This window comes from Aegilops tauschii, chromosome 3 (genome assembly GCF_002575655.3).
Source record: "Aegilops tauschii subsp. strangulata cultivar AL8/78 chromosome 3, Aet v6.0, whole genome shotgun sequence".
NCBI lineage: Eukaryota > Viridiplantae > Streptophyta > Magnoliopsida > Poales > Poaceae > Aegilops > Aegilops tauschii.
Window position 1 is genome coordinate 621,852,249 of NC_053037.3, and position 18,962 is coordinate 621,871,210.

Consider the following 18,962-nt stretch of genomic DNA (forward strand, 5'->3'; position numbering starts at 1 on the left):
ATTGAGATGTACATTTTCTAGTTGCATTTGTACTTAGGCTACAGTTCCAATGTCAATTTCTACGTGCACCAGAACAGCTATCATTTATTGAGTTCGCTCTGAATTCCATAATTGGGCAAAAGAAAGGGACAGAACTTAAACAAAAAACAGTCAAAAGAAAGAAATACTCTTAATTGTTCCAAAACTCAAATTGGACCGTTTCTGTCCTTGACCGTGCATGACACCAGTACTTTTATACTTTAACATTATGTTTTGTTAGAATGTTTTCAGGATTAAAAATTCTTGAATGTTAATCTAGAAACATTAAAATATCCGACATCGCCTTAGAGCATCTCCAGCCGTTCAGCCCCCCAGGGCGCCGAAAAAGAGCGGCCTGGGGGCGAACCGGCGCTAGATCGGCCCCTGGGGGCGACCTAGCTCCCAGCCACGCCCCCAGGCCGAGCCCCCCAACCCGCGGCAAATTCAAACGTAGTCATTCCCGCTCACAAAATACACGCCACAAATCCGGCGATCATGCGGCCACAGTTCGGCGATCGAATGGAAAGTTCGGCATACAAAAGAGAAAGGACGCGCGTGCGCATCAGACGGCGAGGTCGGCCTCCGGCGTCGGCAGAGTCGACGTGCGCAGGCTTGGCGGGGTCTCTGTGCTTGGTGGCGTCGGCGTGGCTTCTGTGCTGCGGGGAGTCTCGGCGGCATCACTCGGGCTTGGCGGCGGCGGCGTGGGCGTGGGCGTGGGCGGCGTCGTCGAGGGAAGCTGGTTCAGGATGAGGCCACGCTCCACCAAGTACCACGCCTTGATCGCCTCGTCGTTGCTCTGGAGCATGTCCGCCCCGCCCAGCAGGAAAGTCAGGTCGGTGTTTCACTTCTTCGCGGCGATGTTGGTCCGGAGTAGGTCGAGCTTGACGGCGCTGCTCGACATCAACGCCGACCACCGCGCCTCGGTCTTCTCTTCACGCAGGATGGCCCGGGCCTGTGCATCGGCGAGGCAATGCTGGATGGACTCCTGCACCTGAGTGGTGGCCGCGTCGGCGTGTTTCCCCTTCTTGGCACCTTTGTTGCCGTCCGGCCGCCCTTCTGACGCGCCCGGAGCAGGCGCTTCCGGCTTGTAGGTCTCCTTGGCCTTGTCGAGGGTGCGCCGGACTTCCGCCCACTTCTCGCACATGTCAATGCGCTTGTAAACGTGGAGGTACTTGAATTCGGCGTCGTTGTTGCCCTGCCGATACAAGGCGAACATGCGCAGCAACTGCGCGGAGGAACAAACAGTTGGCGGGCGCACACGGCGAAGAGAGGCGGGAGACCGGCGTGCCATACCTGATCATCAACGTTGGCGCCGCTCTCGGGGCGAGCCGCGACCTCCTCGACGATCCCATGCCATTTGTTGCACGCCCCTGGATACACCCCCAATGGTTCGCCATCGCTTCGCCCCGCGCTGCATGTAGACGCCTTTAAAGTAGGGGTCGACGAGCTTGCGTTCGTCGAACTCGGCCTTGATGCGGTCCCAGTACGTCTCGATGCTCTGGTTCGTGCCGGTGGTCGGGTCGAGGCATACGACTTTCCATGCTTCGGCGAGGCATTCCTCCTCCTTGGACGCCCACACTATGCGCGGCTCGCCAGACCTGGCCGCCCGCTTCTTCTTCTTGCGCCTCCTCGCCAGAACAGTCGCCGGCTCCTCCTCCTCCTCCTCCTCCTCCTCCTCGTCCTCCTCCTCCTGCTCATCCTGCTCCTCCTCGCCGTAGACGTAGCCGAGCTCGCCATCCATGCCGCCGCTGAGATCCACCATGTCTTCCGGGGTGACGAACCCGGGAGACGTGGCGGCCGCGGTCGAGCCTGTCGTGATGATGTCGTCCATGTCGGCCTCGGTCTCGTCGCTGTCGCCGAGGTGCGAAAAGGGCAGCGCGCCATGGTGGAAAGGGGGCGTCGGGGAGGACGCGTAGGCGGGCGGCGAGTAGTTGTATGGAGGGTACTACACGCCGGCGAAGGCAGGCGAGGGCGTGCGCTGGGCCGGGTGTCCATGGGGAAGGTGATGTTGGGGTTGAACCAACCGTGCGCGTCCCCGTCGGCGTAGCCCGGTGAGGACGTGCATCACCATGGCTGCGGCGTCGGAGAGCCGATGCCTTGCTGGCCCCAGGGCGCGTGCTGGGCGTGGTTGCCGGGTGGATTCATCATCCCCGCGCGAGTCGCCTCGGCCTCGGCTTGGTCCGCCGCAGCCGCACGCGCCGCGTTGTCACGGGCCTTCTTGGCGATCGCCCTGTTCTGCTGGTCGGCGGTGACAGCCTCCCGTCGCTGAACTTCCACCCTCCACTCGGCGTTTGACATGGCCGGTGGCTTCGACGGCGGCGCCCTCGGCTTCCTCTGCTTCGGCTAGGCGACGGAGGCGGTCGAGGTTGCCGCGGCCCGGGGGACGACGTACTTCTTCGGTGGCATGGAGGCCGGCCGGCTGGGAGGCGAGCGGGAGGGAGATTGGCGGGAGGAATGGAGAGAATGGGCGGGAAGTGGGGGGGAAAGCGGGAAGAAACGGCGGGAAGAGGCGCTCGACTCGCCAACAGGGCGGACCCACTCGCCCTTTTTGCTTGCGCCGGCGCCCCAGGCGCCCCCCAGGGCGCCGGGTTCGGCCTGGGTCCGCCGACACCAGTTTCGACCCGAGCCGGCGAAAAACGGGTTTCTGGGGGCGCGACTGGGCCGTTTTTCGGCGCCGGCGCGGCAAAAACGTCTGGGAAGGGCCTGTTGGGGGTGCGGCTGGAGATGCTCCTATATATGTGTGTGTGTGTGGGGGGGGGGGGGGGGTATCATTTAAAAAGAAACTCTATCATTCATAAACTTAAATGCATTCCATGCAACCAAAAAAAACATCTCTAAGCGAACAGATGAATCAAGCCATGCGGTTAGACATTTTCCATGTCGATTGCCGCACACGAAAATAATATGGAACCTCATAAAAAGCCTCTAGATTTAAAGCTAGTGTATACAAAATAATATATTGTTCGTATACAGGGATTTTTTTTTGCGGGGATCATAGACAAGGATTTTGACCCAAGGAAAATATCTTAGAAAAGTGGACAGACCTTTTGTTGCAACAGAGTCATTTCATGAGCAAGAAATTTGGGGGATTGGCCCTCTATAAAGTCAGACTGACGGATTGATCCTTCTATTAAGAAAAAATATCGCCTGGCAAGATGGGATATTGTTTGTCGACCAAAAGACCAGGGGGGTCTTGGGATCGAGAACCTCGAGGTGAAAAATAAGTGCTTGTTGAGCAAATGGCTTTATAGATTATCGCAGCATTCCAAAGGAAGGTGGGCACAAATCCTACGCAATAAATATTTGCACTCCAAAACTCTAGCCCAGGTTACTGTAAGACCTAATGACTCACCATTTTGGAAGGGACTCGTGAGAGTGAAAGAAACCTTCTTCCATAGGGTGAAGCTTATTGTTGGGACGGAACAACAACAAGGTTTTGGGAGGATACGTGGTTAGATGACACACCGCTAGCTCTCCAATATCCTTCCCTGTATCATATTGCTCAACGTAAGGAAGATTACATAGCAACGGTGATGCAGACGGTACCTTTGAATATGCAGTTTAGGAGGTCTCTAGTAGGGGAACGTGTTGGGGAACGTAGTATTTCAAAAAAATTCCTACGATCATGCAAGATCTATCTAGGAGAAGCATAGAAACGAGTGGGGAGAGTGTGTCCACGTACCCTCGTAGACCGAAAGCGGAAGCATTTAGTAACGCGGTTGATGTAGTCGAACGTCTTTGCGATCCAACCGATCCAAGTACTGAACGCACGGCACCTGCGCGATCTGCACACGTTCAGCTCGGTGACGTCCCTCGAACTCTTGATCCAGCTGAGGCCGAGGGAGAGTTTCATCAGCACGACGGCATGGTGACGGTGATGATGAAGTTACCGGCGCAGGGCTTCGCCTAAGCACTATGACGATATGACCGAGGTGTGTAACTGTGGAGGGGGGCACCGCACACGGCTAAGACAATTGTCTGTTGTCCCTTTGGGGTGCCCCCTTGCCCCCGTATATAAAGGAGACGAGGAGGAGGCCGGCCAACAAGGGGCGTGCCAGGGAGAGGGGAGTCATACTAGGACTCCAGTCCTAGTAGGATTCGGCCCCAACCTTTTTTCCTTCTACCGGAGGGGGAAAAGGGGAAGGAGAGGGAGTAGGAGAAGGAAAGGGGGGTGGCGCCCCCTTCCCAAGTCCAATTCGGCCTCCGCCCTTGTGGGGAGCGCACCAGCCCCTTGTGGGCTGGTTAGCCTCCCTCCTATGGCCCATAAGGCCCATATCTTTCCCCGAGGGGTTCCGGTAACCTCCCGGTACTCCGGAAAAATGCCCGAATCACTCGGAACCATTCCGATGTCCGAATGCAACCTTCCAATATATGAATCTTTACCTCTCAACCATTTTGAGACTCCTCGTCATGTCCGTGATCTCATCCGGGACTCCGAACAAACTGCGGTCATCAAATCACATAACTCATAATACAAATCATCATCGAACGTTAAGCGTGCGGACCCTACGGATTCGAGAACTATGTAGACATGACCGAGACACATCTCCGGTCAATAACCAATAGCGGAACGTGGATGCTCATATTGGCTCCTACATATTCTACGAAGATCTTTATCGGTCAAACTGCATAACAACATATGTTATTCCCTTTGTCATCGGTATGTTACGTGCCCGAGATTCGATCATCGGTATCCTCATACCTAGTTCAATCTCATTACTGGCAAGTCTCTTTACTTGTTCCGTAATGCATCATCCCACAACTAGCTCATTAGTCACATTGCTTGCAAGGCTTATAGTGATGTGCATTACCGAGAGGGCCCAGAGATACCTCTCCGATACACAGAGTGACAAATCCTAATCTTGATCTATGCCAACCCAACAAACACCTTCGGAGACACCTGTAGATCATCTTTATAATCACCCAGTTATGTTGTGACGTTTGATAGCACACAAGGTGTTCCTCCGGTATTCGGGAGTTGCATAATCTCATAGTCAGAGGAATATGTATAAGTCATGAAGAAAGCAATAGCAATAAAACTTAACGATCATTATGCTAAGCTAACGGATGGGTCTTGTCCATCACATCATTTTCTAATGATGTGATCCCGTTCATCAAATGACAACACATGTCTATGGTCAGGAAACATAACCATCTTTGATCAACGAGATAGTCAAGTAGAGGCATATCAGGGACACTCTGTTTGTCTATGTATTCACATATGTACTAAATTTCCGGTTAATACAATTCGAGCATGAATAATAAACATTTATCATGATATAAGGAAATATAAATAACAACTTTATTATTGCCTCTAGGGCATATTTCCTTCAGAACGATGGACCTCTCTTGGCTACACTTAGTCAGGAGGTTAATGGAAGTTCACCTATCAGATCAGGGAGACTCTTTCAACTGGAAGCTAACGAGTAACGGAGTGTTCACGGTTAAGTCGATGTACTTAGATCTTTGGCCCAATCCCACGATCGCTTCACATTTGGCGAGTTAGGTTCCCTTACAAATTAAGATTTTTATGTGGTTTGTTCACAAACAAGTGATCCTTACCAAAGATAACTTATTAAAGCGGAGATGGGTAGGTAGCTCGCGTTGTTGTTTTTGTGTTCATAATGAAACAATACAACATCTATTTCTTGATCGCCCTCTCGCGAAGTTACTTTGGCGGTCTGTTCATGTAGCCTTTAATATTATTCCTCCAAATAGCATTGAAACATTGTTTGGAACGTGGCTAAATGGGGTAACTACTCATATCTCGTCCAATATTCGGATTGGAATATGCGCACTTCTTTGGGCTATATGAAACTGCAGGAATGATATGATTTTTAGCAGAAGACCTATGCTTAATTTCTTGCAGGTTATATTCAAGGGTACGGCCTCCAGGGAGCAGCTGGCTACTGGGTGCAACCGATGGAAGATGGCAACACGGTTTTTTTTTCAACCGGTTTGGATGGCGGTCACTGCATAGGATAGGTCCTTAGTGTATCTCCGTCCAGCCGGATGCGGCTTTGAGCTTTGTACTCTTTATTTCTTTGCTCCTTTTGTGAGTTGTACTTTATAGACCAGACTTTGTTCGATTCGTCGTTTTTAATAAAGTGGCCGCATGCATCTCTCCAATGCAGAGGCCGGGGGATGACCTCATTTTCAAAAAAATGTTACAAGTCAATAATTGGAAATACAATGATAATTCAAATATTTTGCATAAATGATTGTTCTATCTAGCCCAACTAATGTCTTCTGTAGGATCAACTCTTTGCTGTTGTTTCCCGATGATACTTTGAGTTAGTGAAAACTCCGTTAATCAACTTATTTGCGAGATTGAGTTTGAACGGACAAAATGTTGTAACCCAAAATGGGCCAAGAGGGACAACACAATATAATCATATAAAAAGGAGTAGGATCTTTCTTTTTTCTTTTTCTTTTTTGAGAAGGAGGTCGAAACCCTAAGCCAGCGTGTTCGTGTGATCCGGCTGTACACAAATCTCAAAGAAATATTTGCAGTCCAAATCACTGTTGGACCGTCCGGAATAAGTATGAACTATCTATCATTATATTAAATTAAGCTTAGAAAAGTCTCAAAGCCCACCCTGCAAGACAAGAAAAGTAGGACATAAAAGCGAAGTGAAATACATTTGTTTCTCCAGTGCCCCTCAGTTTATACGTGATTTAAATTATTTCTTTAGCTCTATAAAAATTATATTAATATGTACTGATAACGGAAAAAATGACCCTCAATGGAAAAATTAAAATTCAGAGAGAAAATATCTTAGGAAAAATATCATGGCAACTTTATTCAAAAGGGGCCTAAAGTATATTGGACATTAATGCACACATGCTAGAATCTATCCACCATATGCAAGAATTTTGATTCCAATAAGCAAAGGAGAAAGCACTTTTATTGCTAGTTGTGGGATATATATAGATGTTTGTTTGAACTTGACTGGGCAAGCAAAAGTATTCCCTCCAAAATAAGAAGGGGCTGGCCGAGAGGGACACCAGGCCACCACGGAATCACATAAGAAAAAGTGTGACACGTGACCGCGTGATCGGGCGGAACACGAATCTTGAAGAAATATCTGGGGTTCACATCACCATCGAGACCACCAGGAAAGCGTGCGGGAACTACGATCATGCCATGAGTGTGAACAATGGCGAAAGTAGACGTGCCACGGGTGAAGATGGTGGTGAAAATCACCGATGTTAATCCAGAAACACCAAAATATCCAACATGGCCTTATAAGTTGGGTTATGTAAGACAAAGCCCTATAATTAGTAAACAAAAATTTATTCCAAAGAAAAACATCTCAAAACTAAAGAGATGAATCAAGCCATGTAGTCAAACATTTTCCATGTCCATGGTCGCATACGAAAATATCTATGGGACCTCATAAAAAGCCTCGGGATTTAAAGCTAGTCCACACAAAATAAATTCTATATATCCTTCATATACACGGATTTTGATCCGGACGATTTTTTTGAACGAAAAGTGAAAAGACTTTCACTGTAACAGAGTCATTTCATGAGCTGGTAATTAGAAATTTGGGTATACGAAGTAAGTTTGCCGGCTTACTCATTTCGTGGTACGAGTGAATATTTGGACATAAAATTGACAACCGAAGTATTTCACATAAAAGGATCATTCTATCTGGCCCATTTAATTGCTTTTTTTCAAGAGCCACTCCTTGCTGGTGTATCTCCTTGATACGATTGAGTCTCTGAAAACTCTATCAATCAAATTTTTTGCTAGCAAGTTTGAGCGGGCAAAAGGTTGTGCTCCAAAATGTGCCGAGAGGGGCAACACAACGGAATAGAATCAATTGTAATCTTGTGGTCCGGTTGTACATATAAATCCCAAAGAAATATGTAATCATCGTTGGACTGGTCTATACTTATTTTCAAATAAGGTTAGAAAGGTCTCAAAACCCATCCCTAAGACAAGAAAAGCGCGCCATGAAAACAAAGTAAAAAAAACATTTGTTTCTCACGCGCCTCCTCAATTAACACGCGGTTTAAATTTCTTCTCGAGCTCCATATAAAATGAGTTTTGGTTCCACAACATTTACAACATTCATCTGAAAACACTTCGTATATACATTGATAATGCAAAAAAAAAAATGATCCTTAATGCGCAAATTAAATATCCTAGTCAAAATATCCTAACAAAAATATCTATCGTCGGAACTTTATACCAAGAAAGGCCCAAAGAATATTGGGCATTATTGCAGACAAGCTAGGCAGAATCCAATCTATCCACCATCCATGCGCAAGAAAGGAATTTGGATTCCAATAAGCAAGCACAAGGGAAATCACTTTTTATTGCTGGCCTGAGCTTGACCGGGCAGGCTAAGCAAAAGTCTCCCCCTACAAAACTAAAAATGGGCCGCCCGAGAGCGACCCCGGGCCAGTCCAGGCCACCAACGGAATCGCATAAGAGAAAGCGACGTGGGCGTCCGATCGGGCAGCGCACGGATCTCGAGGCGGCATCGCCGGTCCACGTCGGCCATGCGGAAAGGACGGCCGCGATGGGAAAAGCGTATCGAAAATATCGCGGTGACCGGTCCACGTGGCCATCCCGATCTGCGCTTTATTCCCTTTTGCGGCCATTAAATTATCCCCCGCCCCCGCCCACCTCATCTCGCCCCCCAAAAATATCTTCTTTCTTCCCCTGCTTGGCTAGGCTCCCCCCTCCCCCCTCCACCCACCCACCGCCGGAGTTAGCCCGGCAGGTAGAACTAGATGATACGGAGATGGCGAGGGTAAGCCTGCTGATCGGGTGATTCGTCGGGGCTGGATTGGAGCTGAGAGGTTCGGCTGGGTTGGGTTGAATTTTTGGGCTTCTTGATTGGGTTGGGGATCCAATCCGTCCAATCCAATCCAAGCCATGGGGGAGGAGGCCGGCGGCTACGATTTTGACTTCGGGGGAGGCAGGGGAGGATATGGCGGGTACGACGGGCGGGTGACGGAGTGGGAGACGGGGCTGCCGGGGTGCGACGAGCTGACCCCGCTCTCGCAGCCGCTGGTGCCGCCGGGGCTCGCCGCGGCGTTCCGCATCCCGCCGGAGCCGGGGCGCACGCTCCTCGACGTGCACCACGCGTCCTCCGCCACCGTGTCCCGCCTCCGCTCCGCCTCCTCCGGCAACGGCCACGCCGGCACCGGCGCCAACGGCGCATCCTTCCCCTCCTTCCCCGGCAAGGGGGCGGCGGCCGGGGACGACAGCGGCAACCGGGACAACAACTCTGCCGAGTCGGCCGGGGAGAAGTCGGCGGCGGCGAAGCGGGCGCGGCTGGTGTGGACGCCGCAGCTGCACAAGCGGTTCGTGGAGGTGGTGGCGCACCTGGGCATCAAGAGCGCCGTGCCCAAGACCATCATGCAGCTGATGAACGTGGAGGGGCTCACCCGTGAGAACGTCGCCAGCCACCTCCAGAAGTACCGCCTCTACGTCAAGCGGATGCAGGGCCTCTCCAACGAGGGGCCCTCCGCCTCCGACCACATCTTCGCCTCCACGCCCGTGCCGCCCAGCCTGCGCGAGCCCCAGGTGCCCCACGCCGCCGCCATGGCCCCCGCCATGTACCACCACCACCCCGCGCCCATGGGCGGCGTCGCCGCCGGCCACGGCGGCTACTACCAGCAGCAGCACAGCGGCCACGCCGTCTACAACGGGTATGGCGGCCACGGCCACGGCGGCGGCGTCTCCTCCTACCCGCACTACCACCACGGCGACCAGTAGGTGAAGATAAAGATCGATCCAGATTCAGTCATCAACAGATGCTCTGCTTCTCTCTGCTTGTGTGTTTGCTCCTGCTCATCAGTCAGTCAACAGAAGTTGTAATTGTAACCTGTAATCAGTCGGTCAGTCAGTCCATGATCCATCGTCAGTCTAGCATAGGCCTGTGTGTGTGTCGATCAGTCAATCAGTTCACAGCTGCGGCTGGGCATAATTGTTAAGAAGAAGAAGAAGAAGAAGAACATTAATTAACAAGGGGAGCTGAAGTGAAGTTCCCGGGATAAGAAGAAGATTAGCAATAAGAACAGTGTTACAGAGTGTGTGCTCTGTTTGTGTATGTATGTAATACTGCTGCTGGAACTGCGAATCTTGAACTGCTGCCCCCATTCTGGGCAGTGGCAAGATCATAATATGAAGCCCAACAAGGGAATTAGGATTGTGATTGATAACCTACATGTATGTATGAGTGTGAGCTTTGTACGTAGTCTACGGTATAGACTAGTGTAGCATGCGTGTGTGCAGTTTTCCCCTGAAGCACACACGTTCCTCCACCTCGATCATGGCCTCCCACGATCACCATCGTGGCCCAGACGCCCTCTGATCCAACTGTATATGTACCCCCCAGATCAATGCAAAGAGCGTGTTCGATCTCTCCACTGAAACAGTGATCTTGTACTTGTGAATGTGTCCTGTCCGGCCATTTTGGGACCTGAATATCAAAATTGGTAATGGCTGTGATCTCTTTCCTAACTTAAGCATGCGCTCTGCTGCTGGAACTGCACATTTTGGGCATGACAGGGCAAGACAAAATCCCAATTACTAGAAAGAAAATTAGCATTGTGATGTTGAACCGAATGTTGTCGCTCTTATCAACCATTTTGGGATCTGATGTTCAGACAGGGAACTAACTTGGAACTGGCTGTGATGTAATCTGTGATCTGATGTACAACTAACTGCACATCCTGGCTGTCTGCTCCCACTTTGGGCGCAAAAGGAAATTAGGACTGTGATCCCGTACCGGATGTTGTCACGTCCTGACCAACCTACCATTTCAGGGTCCAAAATTCAGGCAAAGAACCGACTGGGATCTCTGTCCAAATTTAGGCACATACATTTTCCCACCTCAGCAGGTTGTTGCGCCTAAACCATCCCAGACAAGAAGAAGAAGATCCTTGCTGCTCTCTGAAGCGACGCGGAACAACTTGCTTTTGTCCTGACCAAATTTTCCTTCCCAAGATGGTTGCGGCTACAGCAGCACACATTCAGTAGCACAAGATGAGAGTCCAAATGCGTTTCAGGAAGCTGAAATTCTGTGATCCGTTCAATGATATAGATTCCGGCATCGCGGTCTGGCTCCACTAGTGTACCGGCTGGTCTGGCGTCGTGGATAAAGATTGGGACGAAATCGAGAAAGATATGGCCATATGGGCCTGCAAGTGGGGTGTCTGACAGAGACCTGGACTTGTGATGCTCGTCTGTAGCTGCAGCTGACGAGAGGAGGAGAAAAGTGCACGTATGTATCTCTGTATGTGTGTCTCCAGCCCGTGCGTTATCCATCACCTGTGTGCTGTCTGAACTATACTTCTTTCTTCTTGATTACTCCAGTCCCAAGCCTTCAGACTTATTCGGATTTTCAGCAGCGTTTTCAGTGTAATCTGAGATTCGAAGCTACGATATTTCCAACACGCTGGGTTCTTGTGTTCTTTTTTTATGGCTACCATGGAGCCTGAACCATTTTTCATTTTCGAAAGATAAGTATCAGAAAAAAAAAACATTGTCAAAAATATAAGTATCGAAAAAAACATGTACTAGATACAACACAACGGCTACAAGATGCATCACCTGTCACACAAGAAGGAACAGCAAAACAGAGAGAACCGAGAACCAGCCCTGTCATGCAGCCAACTCTTTGTTCTTGTCACCCATCACCACTGGATCACACCCAAAAGGAGCATGATGAACGAGTGTTGTTGGATGAGTCGCAAGGAAATCCGGCGGCGTCTGAAAGAAGTACAAAAAAGGTCACTAACTTGCCGTGCCATCACTATGCGGCTTGAAGAAAATAGGAGGGTCGCATTCGCTATTCAAGGGGAACTCAACTCAACGCCTAGGCCTGCCGCGACAAAGAGAGCTCTGGGCCGTACCCAAGGGCAATGTTCCACCGAAAGAACCTCTTGGCCACCCACGGACCAACATCACTAAGGCCATGTTCGGTTAATCCTCTTGCCACAGGGATTGAAGGGGATTGGGGAGGTTTGAGAAGAATTTTGACTTGCAAGGGATTTAATCCCCTTCAAACCTCTTCAAACCCTGCCAAACCGAACAAGGCCTAAAGGAGTGAACCAGAGCACTATGTGAGGCTACAAAACCTCATACACCATTGAAGAACATCGAACACCGAGACCTCGCCACCGCCACCACGGCACGAACATTCCTGAGATGAAGTCAACCAACGGGACAACGACGACCAAATAATCTAGTTGGCCCGCCGCCACATACCACTTCCTCCACGGCCGCCACCAGACACCCTTACAAATGTGATCTTGTACCGAATGTCGTCACTCTTACGACCATCTTGGGATCACACAAGGAACGATCTCGGAATCGTTCGACTGTGACATTTCTCCCATTTTTAGCCTCACATTTTGGAGGTTTGAGAAGAACGATCTCGGAATCGTTCGACTGTAAGCACATCCTGCCCAACCAACCATTTTGGGATAATTCAGATAGGGAACGAACTGGGAGATGACTGTGATCTCTGTCCTAATCTAAGCACATGCACATTCCCACCTCAGCAGGTTGTTGCGCCTATCCTTTCCCGGACAAGAAGAAGAAGAAGAAGAAGAAGAAGAAGAAAATCCTTCCACTTCCAGCTCATCTGAAGCGACAACGCAGCTGCTGTAATTTTGTAGTCCTGAATATGTGCTGCTGCTGTAAATTTTGGGATCTGTCCTAACTTGGGCAAATATTTCCATACAAAATAGATCCTTCCAGCTTCTTGTTTCGTGCTGGAGCGACGACGACGACGACACAACTTCCATTTCCCAGACAAAATTTCAGTTAGTTGCCGCAGACCATTCATCCAGGCATTCAGCGATATGTACACGTAGCGAACGTGTAAACTAATACTTCTACTACTAGCTGGTCTGTAGTCGTGGATAAAGATTGCGGACAGAATCGAGTGTTATACGACCACATGGATCTGTATGCATGTGGGGCGACGGACAGACTCTGACTAGTACTCATCGAGACCGCTCTAGCTGTTGCTGACAAGAGGATGAGAAAAGGGCACATATGTACTCCCTTGGTCTCATAATATAAGATCGTTTTTCAAGTTCCGTCCGTCCGTTATCCACTGCTCTACTCCCATCATCACTTGTGTCTGAACTCTGAAGTACACCTTATTCGAAATAGATACAACATAGTATTAAAATTTTCAGCGGCACTTTTAGCGATTTTCGGGATTTGAAGCTATGATATTTCTAATATATTTCTTTAAATGCAGGACAAGTCCTTTGCCGATTTCATTAAGAGAGAAAGATAAATATAAAGTTGCCCGGCTTATAAGGGGAATTAGGCCGAAAACCACAACAACAAAAAAAGAAAAAGAAAAACAATCAATGACAACCCATACAGTACACCTTCAACTAGCATGACATCTCCCCTGAGCGATTGTAAGCAAGAGCTTCGAAAACTCCTTCAAGAAGAAAAGCAACACCCACAGACGCCGTCGTCATCGGCATCGACCCTGGGCGAACATAAGGTCTCGCCCAAACCCGCTCACGGACCCTCCACCAAACCCATGGAAAGGTTCAGCCACTCCAGCATCCCCCAACGTCGCTCTCTACGCCGATCAGCCCAGACATAGTGGTGAGGAAGAACTCTTCGACAATGTCACCAAAGAGGATAATGACTCCAACAAGCGCCATCATCATCGGCATTGGCCCCCGTCGAAGAAACAAGCTTTCGCCTAGAGCCAAACACTTCACCACCTCTACAAACAATTGGGAGGGAGACGAGCCACATCAAACCTGCGAGACTGAGTCGCAACTCTGCTAGTATTTAACAACGTCGGAACCATGACCAATTGGATCAGAAGGACGCCACGACCACCACAACACCATGATTGACTGCCCGTGCCGACGCTAGCACCAACACACCGCTGCAACCAGGATGCCCGCAGCCATCACCACAGCGCATGCGTGCCTAGAACAGGCTCACCCTGTCTCGAAGCCCCCTCGCGCACGACCACGGAAAACCAGAGCCGCCGGTGCGAGGTGCCAAGCATCCAAACCCACCAACGCTAACACGCTCCAACCACCCCAACCATGCAACAACACCACTACTATGCCATATCGTCGAAGCAGGCCGGCGGTGCCACAACCTATCCCCACACCAATAGGCCCAGATCGGGCCCACATAGGCCGATGGAAGGAACCGCGTCACGCAACCGTAGTGGCACCCCCCACCACCAACCCCGCCACTGATATGCAGGTCTGATCTACGGAGGCAGGCCCGCGAAGTCCCAAATTGGGCCCACGTGCCTGCCGCCGCGAGCAACCAACTCTAGAGCAAAGTAGACACATCGCCACCCGCCGGTAGTGGCCACCACGACGCGCGCCACAGACACCACAGAATGCTCTGCTGCCACCATTTCGTGGACGTGCACTAGCTTCACCGGTAGGCCCTCCTGTGTCTTCACTGTAGAGGATGGGGAGAGGAGGGGTGGCTGGTGGTAGATAGTAGGGGTCCACCCCATGTCGCTAGAGGAGGGTGACACGGGGATCGGGGAAAAAGTGGATCTGTTGGTTTATCGCACTTCATTATTCTAATATCACTAGTAGAAAAAGGGCCATTTATCCCGGTTCATAAGGCCCATCTGTCCCGGTTGGGGAACCGGGACTAAAGGGTCGTTACTAATGCCCTATGCCTTTAATCCCGGTTCTTATACTAACCGGGACAGATGGGCCTCCACGTGGCCGCTCCGGCGAGCCCAGGCACAAGGGCCTTTGGTCCCGGTTGGTGGCACCAACCGGGACCAATAAGCTTCCACGCGTCAGCATTTCAGGGGCTGGTTTTTTTAAAGGAGGTGGTTTAGGGGTGGTTAATTTAGGTTGGTATAGGTAGCTAATAGAGAGATGTGTCCTCTCTTATCTCCGTGCTACTGCTACTGCTATGCCTAAACATGACTTAGATTGAAGTGAGGCAACATGTGGTGCATGTCGAAAGTAATACTAATCCTAACTTGATCAAGTTTGGATTCTACTACTTTCGACATGCACCACATGCATGTTGCCTTCACTTCAATCCAATCCATGTTCATTTCACCCACAGATATATAATAACTCTTCATGCTCGCATCATGCATCATCATAATAACAAGTCCTACTAATCATCATCATACAACTTCTACTCGTTATTAATAACAAGTCATACGATCATCATCCTGATAGTCATCGAACCAACCCTACTTAATTGTTCTTAGCACATGATCATCAGTATTAGGCAGGACCTAAATACCCTATTTAAGGTAAAATAGCATAAAACAATATAGACCCTGACTCTCCATTATGGAGAATAGAGATCATCCTGTCTCCAATTCTTGCGCGGCGCTTTCTTTTGCTTCCAAGAACCTCCTTACGACTGTCCATACATTTTTCCATTCTCTGATGAGCATGTCTCCACTTCTTTTAGAAATCTGGTATGGACAGTTGAGATTCGTAGGATGACCTGGTTGTATGTTCAAAACATGAAGGCTACCATACTCATACATCAAATGAGGCACACAATCCGTCGGGATTCTCTGTTGAAAAACATAGTAATAACTTCATAGTTAGCAATGATGTACTAGTTTTAGAAGTATGCAAAAGATGCACAGATGTCGTAATAGTAAAAAATCTTACCAGGGTATCTCCATGGTAGTTACTGTAGTTCAACACGTGCACTAGTGGCACGTATTGACCATAATGTTGAGGAGTTTGATTGTAGATATTGTAATTCTCAAGATCAGTACAAAATCCGACCAGATGATTTTTCTCCTTATAAGTTAACTCAGAGCCATCGGTGTAGTAGGTTCTGTCTACCATCTTCCGCACATTCTTTGAACAATCAAAATAAGTTGTCAACTATTTTGAAATGAACAATATAAATTAGTTAATAATTAACTATGTTTGAGAAACTCACATAGCGGTCGAACTGGAGGCGTATCAACAAGGACCCAAATGTCCATATTGTCTTGGTCAATGTCAGGATCACCAAGATCCATGGTGATAAGCATACCCTCATGAAAACCATACATCTTGCAAAGTGCTTCCCAATTTTTGCAATCAAAATGGGTTACGCTCTCAGAATTATACAGATTTACTTCAAAATCCACATCATGATGAGTTCTTAGGTGAATTTTCTTTGTTTCATAATTTTCATGGTCTTCAAAATCCATCCTCTCAAAGACATAGCGTCTTGCATGGCATGGGATAAGCTACTCGAATTGTAAAAGATGAAAATTACACGTTGAAATAGTTGAAGACATGCTTAATTACGAAAAAAACACTTGTTGTCGTTGCGTACCGTTTCAACTTCGAAGGTCTCCTCGAGCTTAATGCTGAAGCGCCGATCATCGTCCAGGTGAGGCCTGTCGCACAGATCTCGATCGTCGTGGCACCAGCTGCACTCCCCCGGGAGACTTTCGTCGTCCGATGACGACATTTCCTACGTTCATAATTCAAAGATTAAACTTGTGCAATTAAATATATGTAATACAAAAACTAAATTAGATCATTATTATTCATCACGGGTTGACTATCGGTCTGTCGAGTCTTTTCTTGAAAACTCTCAGCTCACGTGGTGTATACATTCGACCGTTGGTGATGGTCGCTCCTCCATTCGTCCCCGAGTGCATTACGAGTAAAGTGACTTGCCGGTAACGAGATTGAACGAGGTATTGGGATACCGACGATCGAATCTCGGGCAAGTAACATACCGATTGACAAAGGGAATTGTATACGGGATTGATTGAATCCTCGACATCGTGGTTCATCCGATGAGATCATCGTGGAACATGTGGGAGCCAACATGGATACCCAGATCCCGCTGTTGGTTATTGACCGGAGAGTCGTCTCGGTCATGTCTGCGTGTCTCCCGAACCCGTAGGGTCTACACACTTAAGGTTCGGTGACGCTAGGGTTGTAGAGATATTAGTATGCGGTAACCCGAAAGTTGTTCGAAGTCCCGGATGAGATCCCAACGTCACGAGGAGTTCCGGAATGGTCCGGAGGTGAAGAATTATATATAGGAAGTCCAGTTTCGGCCACCGGGAAAGTTTCAGGGGTTACCGGTATTGTACCGGGACCACCGGAAGGGTCCCGGGGGTCCACCGGGTGGGGCCACCTATCCCGAAGGGTCCCATGGGCTGAAGTGGGAGGGGAACCAGCCCCTGGTGGGCTGGTGCGCCCCCCTTTGGCCTCCCCCTGCGCCTAGGGTTGGAAACCCTAGGGGTGGGGGCGCCCCCCACTTGGCTTGGGGGGGAAGCCACCCCTTGGCCGCCGCCCCCTTGGAGATCAGATCTCCCAGGGCCGGCGCCCCCCCAGGAGGCCTATATATAGGAGGGGGGAGGGAGGGCAGCCGCACCACAGCCCCTGGCGCCTCCCTCTCCCTCCCGTGACACATCTCCCTCCTCCCGCAGCGCTCGGCGAAGCCCTGTCGGAATCCCGCTATTTCCACCACCACGCCGTCGTGCTGCTGGATCTCCATCAACCTCTCCTTCCCCCTTGCTGGATCAAGAAGGAGGAGACGTCGCTGCTCCGTACGTGTGTTGAACGCGGAGGTGCCGTCCGTTCGGCGCTCGGTCATCGGTGATTTGGATCACGACGAGTACGACTCCATCAACCCCGTTCACTTGAACGCTTCCGCTCGCGATCTACAAGGGTATGTAGATGCACTCCTCTCTCTCGTTGCTAGATGACTCGATAGATTGATCTTGGTGATGCGTAGAAAATTTTAAATTTCTGCTACGATCCCCAACAATGATCCTCCCAGAAGGCCGTCATCCTGCCATCCCCCAGGGAGACGCGGGTGAGAGCGCGGTAGACAGGCATAAGCCCCCGAAGCGCAACCCAGTGCTCGCCGGCGAGCCCCGAGCTACGGGGGTCCAGAAGAAGACGCTCCCCCAGGGTGCCCCAAACCCAGGTCGCCCAGCGAGACAAGGGGATAGAGTGGAGTCGGTGCAGGATCTTCAGAAGGAGGGCGTCATTCTGCGTGGCGAGGTCGCGGACCCCCAGGCCTCCCTCCTCCTTGCCGCGGCACACCAGCTCCCAGGCGACGAGACACTGCGCACCGGAAGCTCGCTCGGCCGCGTTCCAGAGGAATGAGCGACGGAGGGAGTCCAGCGCGCGCACTACCTTGGGAGGCAGCTTGAGCGCGCCCATGGCATAGGTCGGGATGGCGTCCAGCACGGCGTTGATGAGGACTAGCCGCCCCGTCGGGGAGAGGAGACGGGCACGCTAGCCAGCAAGGTACCGGTCGACCTTGGCGATGATGAAGTGGAAATCCGCCAGGGAGAGCTTGTGGCACGACAGCGGGAGCCCCAGGTATGTCTGCGGGAACCCCTCCACCCGACACCCCATGACCGCCACGATCGCGGCCAGGGTGTCAGCCTCCACATTCATCGGGACCAACGTATTCTTCGAGTAGTTGATGACGAGGCCGGTAGCCGCAGCGAAGTCGTCAAGGTTAGAGCGCAGCCGGGCCGCCGCGGTCGGACACGCGCTCATGATGATGAGCGTGTCGTTCGTGTACTGCAACACCAGCGGCGGCTCCCCCTCCAGCAGTGGGTGGCGTAGCAGATCGTCACAGCGGATCAGCCTCTGGAGCACGTCGGCGACGAGGAGGAAGAGGTAGGGGGAGATGGGATCCCCCTGCCGCAGCCCGCAGCGAAGGGGGAACCACTTTCCCGGGACGCCGTTGAGCAGGACCGCGGAGCGCGAGGAGCGGAGGATCAAGTCCATCCAATCGCACCAAAGCTCAGGGAAACCCCTAGCCAGCGAGATCACACGCAGACTCTCCCAGTTGATGCAGTCGAAGGCTTTGGAGAAGTCCAACTTGAAGATGATGGTAGGGGCAGCACGCTTGTAGCAGCATTGCACCATCTCTTTAGCGTAGATGAAGTTTTCGGCAATGCTTCGTCCCGGGATGAACCCGGACTGGTCCTCGT

General features: G+C 50.7%; 1 protein-coding gene across 1 annotated transcript; it reads left to right on the forward strand.

The window, feature by feature from the left end:
* The first annotated feature begins 8,648 nt into the window (after nt 1-8,648).
* LOC109750818 (transcription factor PCL1) lies at nt 8,649-10,203 on the forward strand. Its single transcript, XM_020309763.4, has one exon. The coding sequence runs from the start codon at nt 8,912-8,914 to the stop codon at nt 9,755-9,757; it is 846 nt and encodes a 281-aa protein (XP_020165352.1). The 5' UTR covers nt 8,649-8,911; the 3' UTR covers nt 9,758-10,203.
* The last annotated feature ends 8,759 nt before the right edge of the window (nt 10,204-18,962 follow it).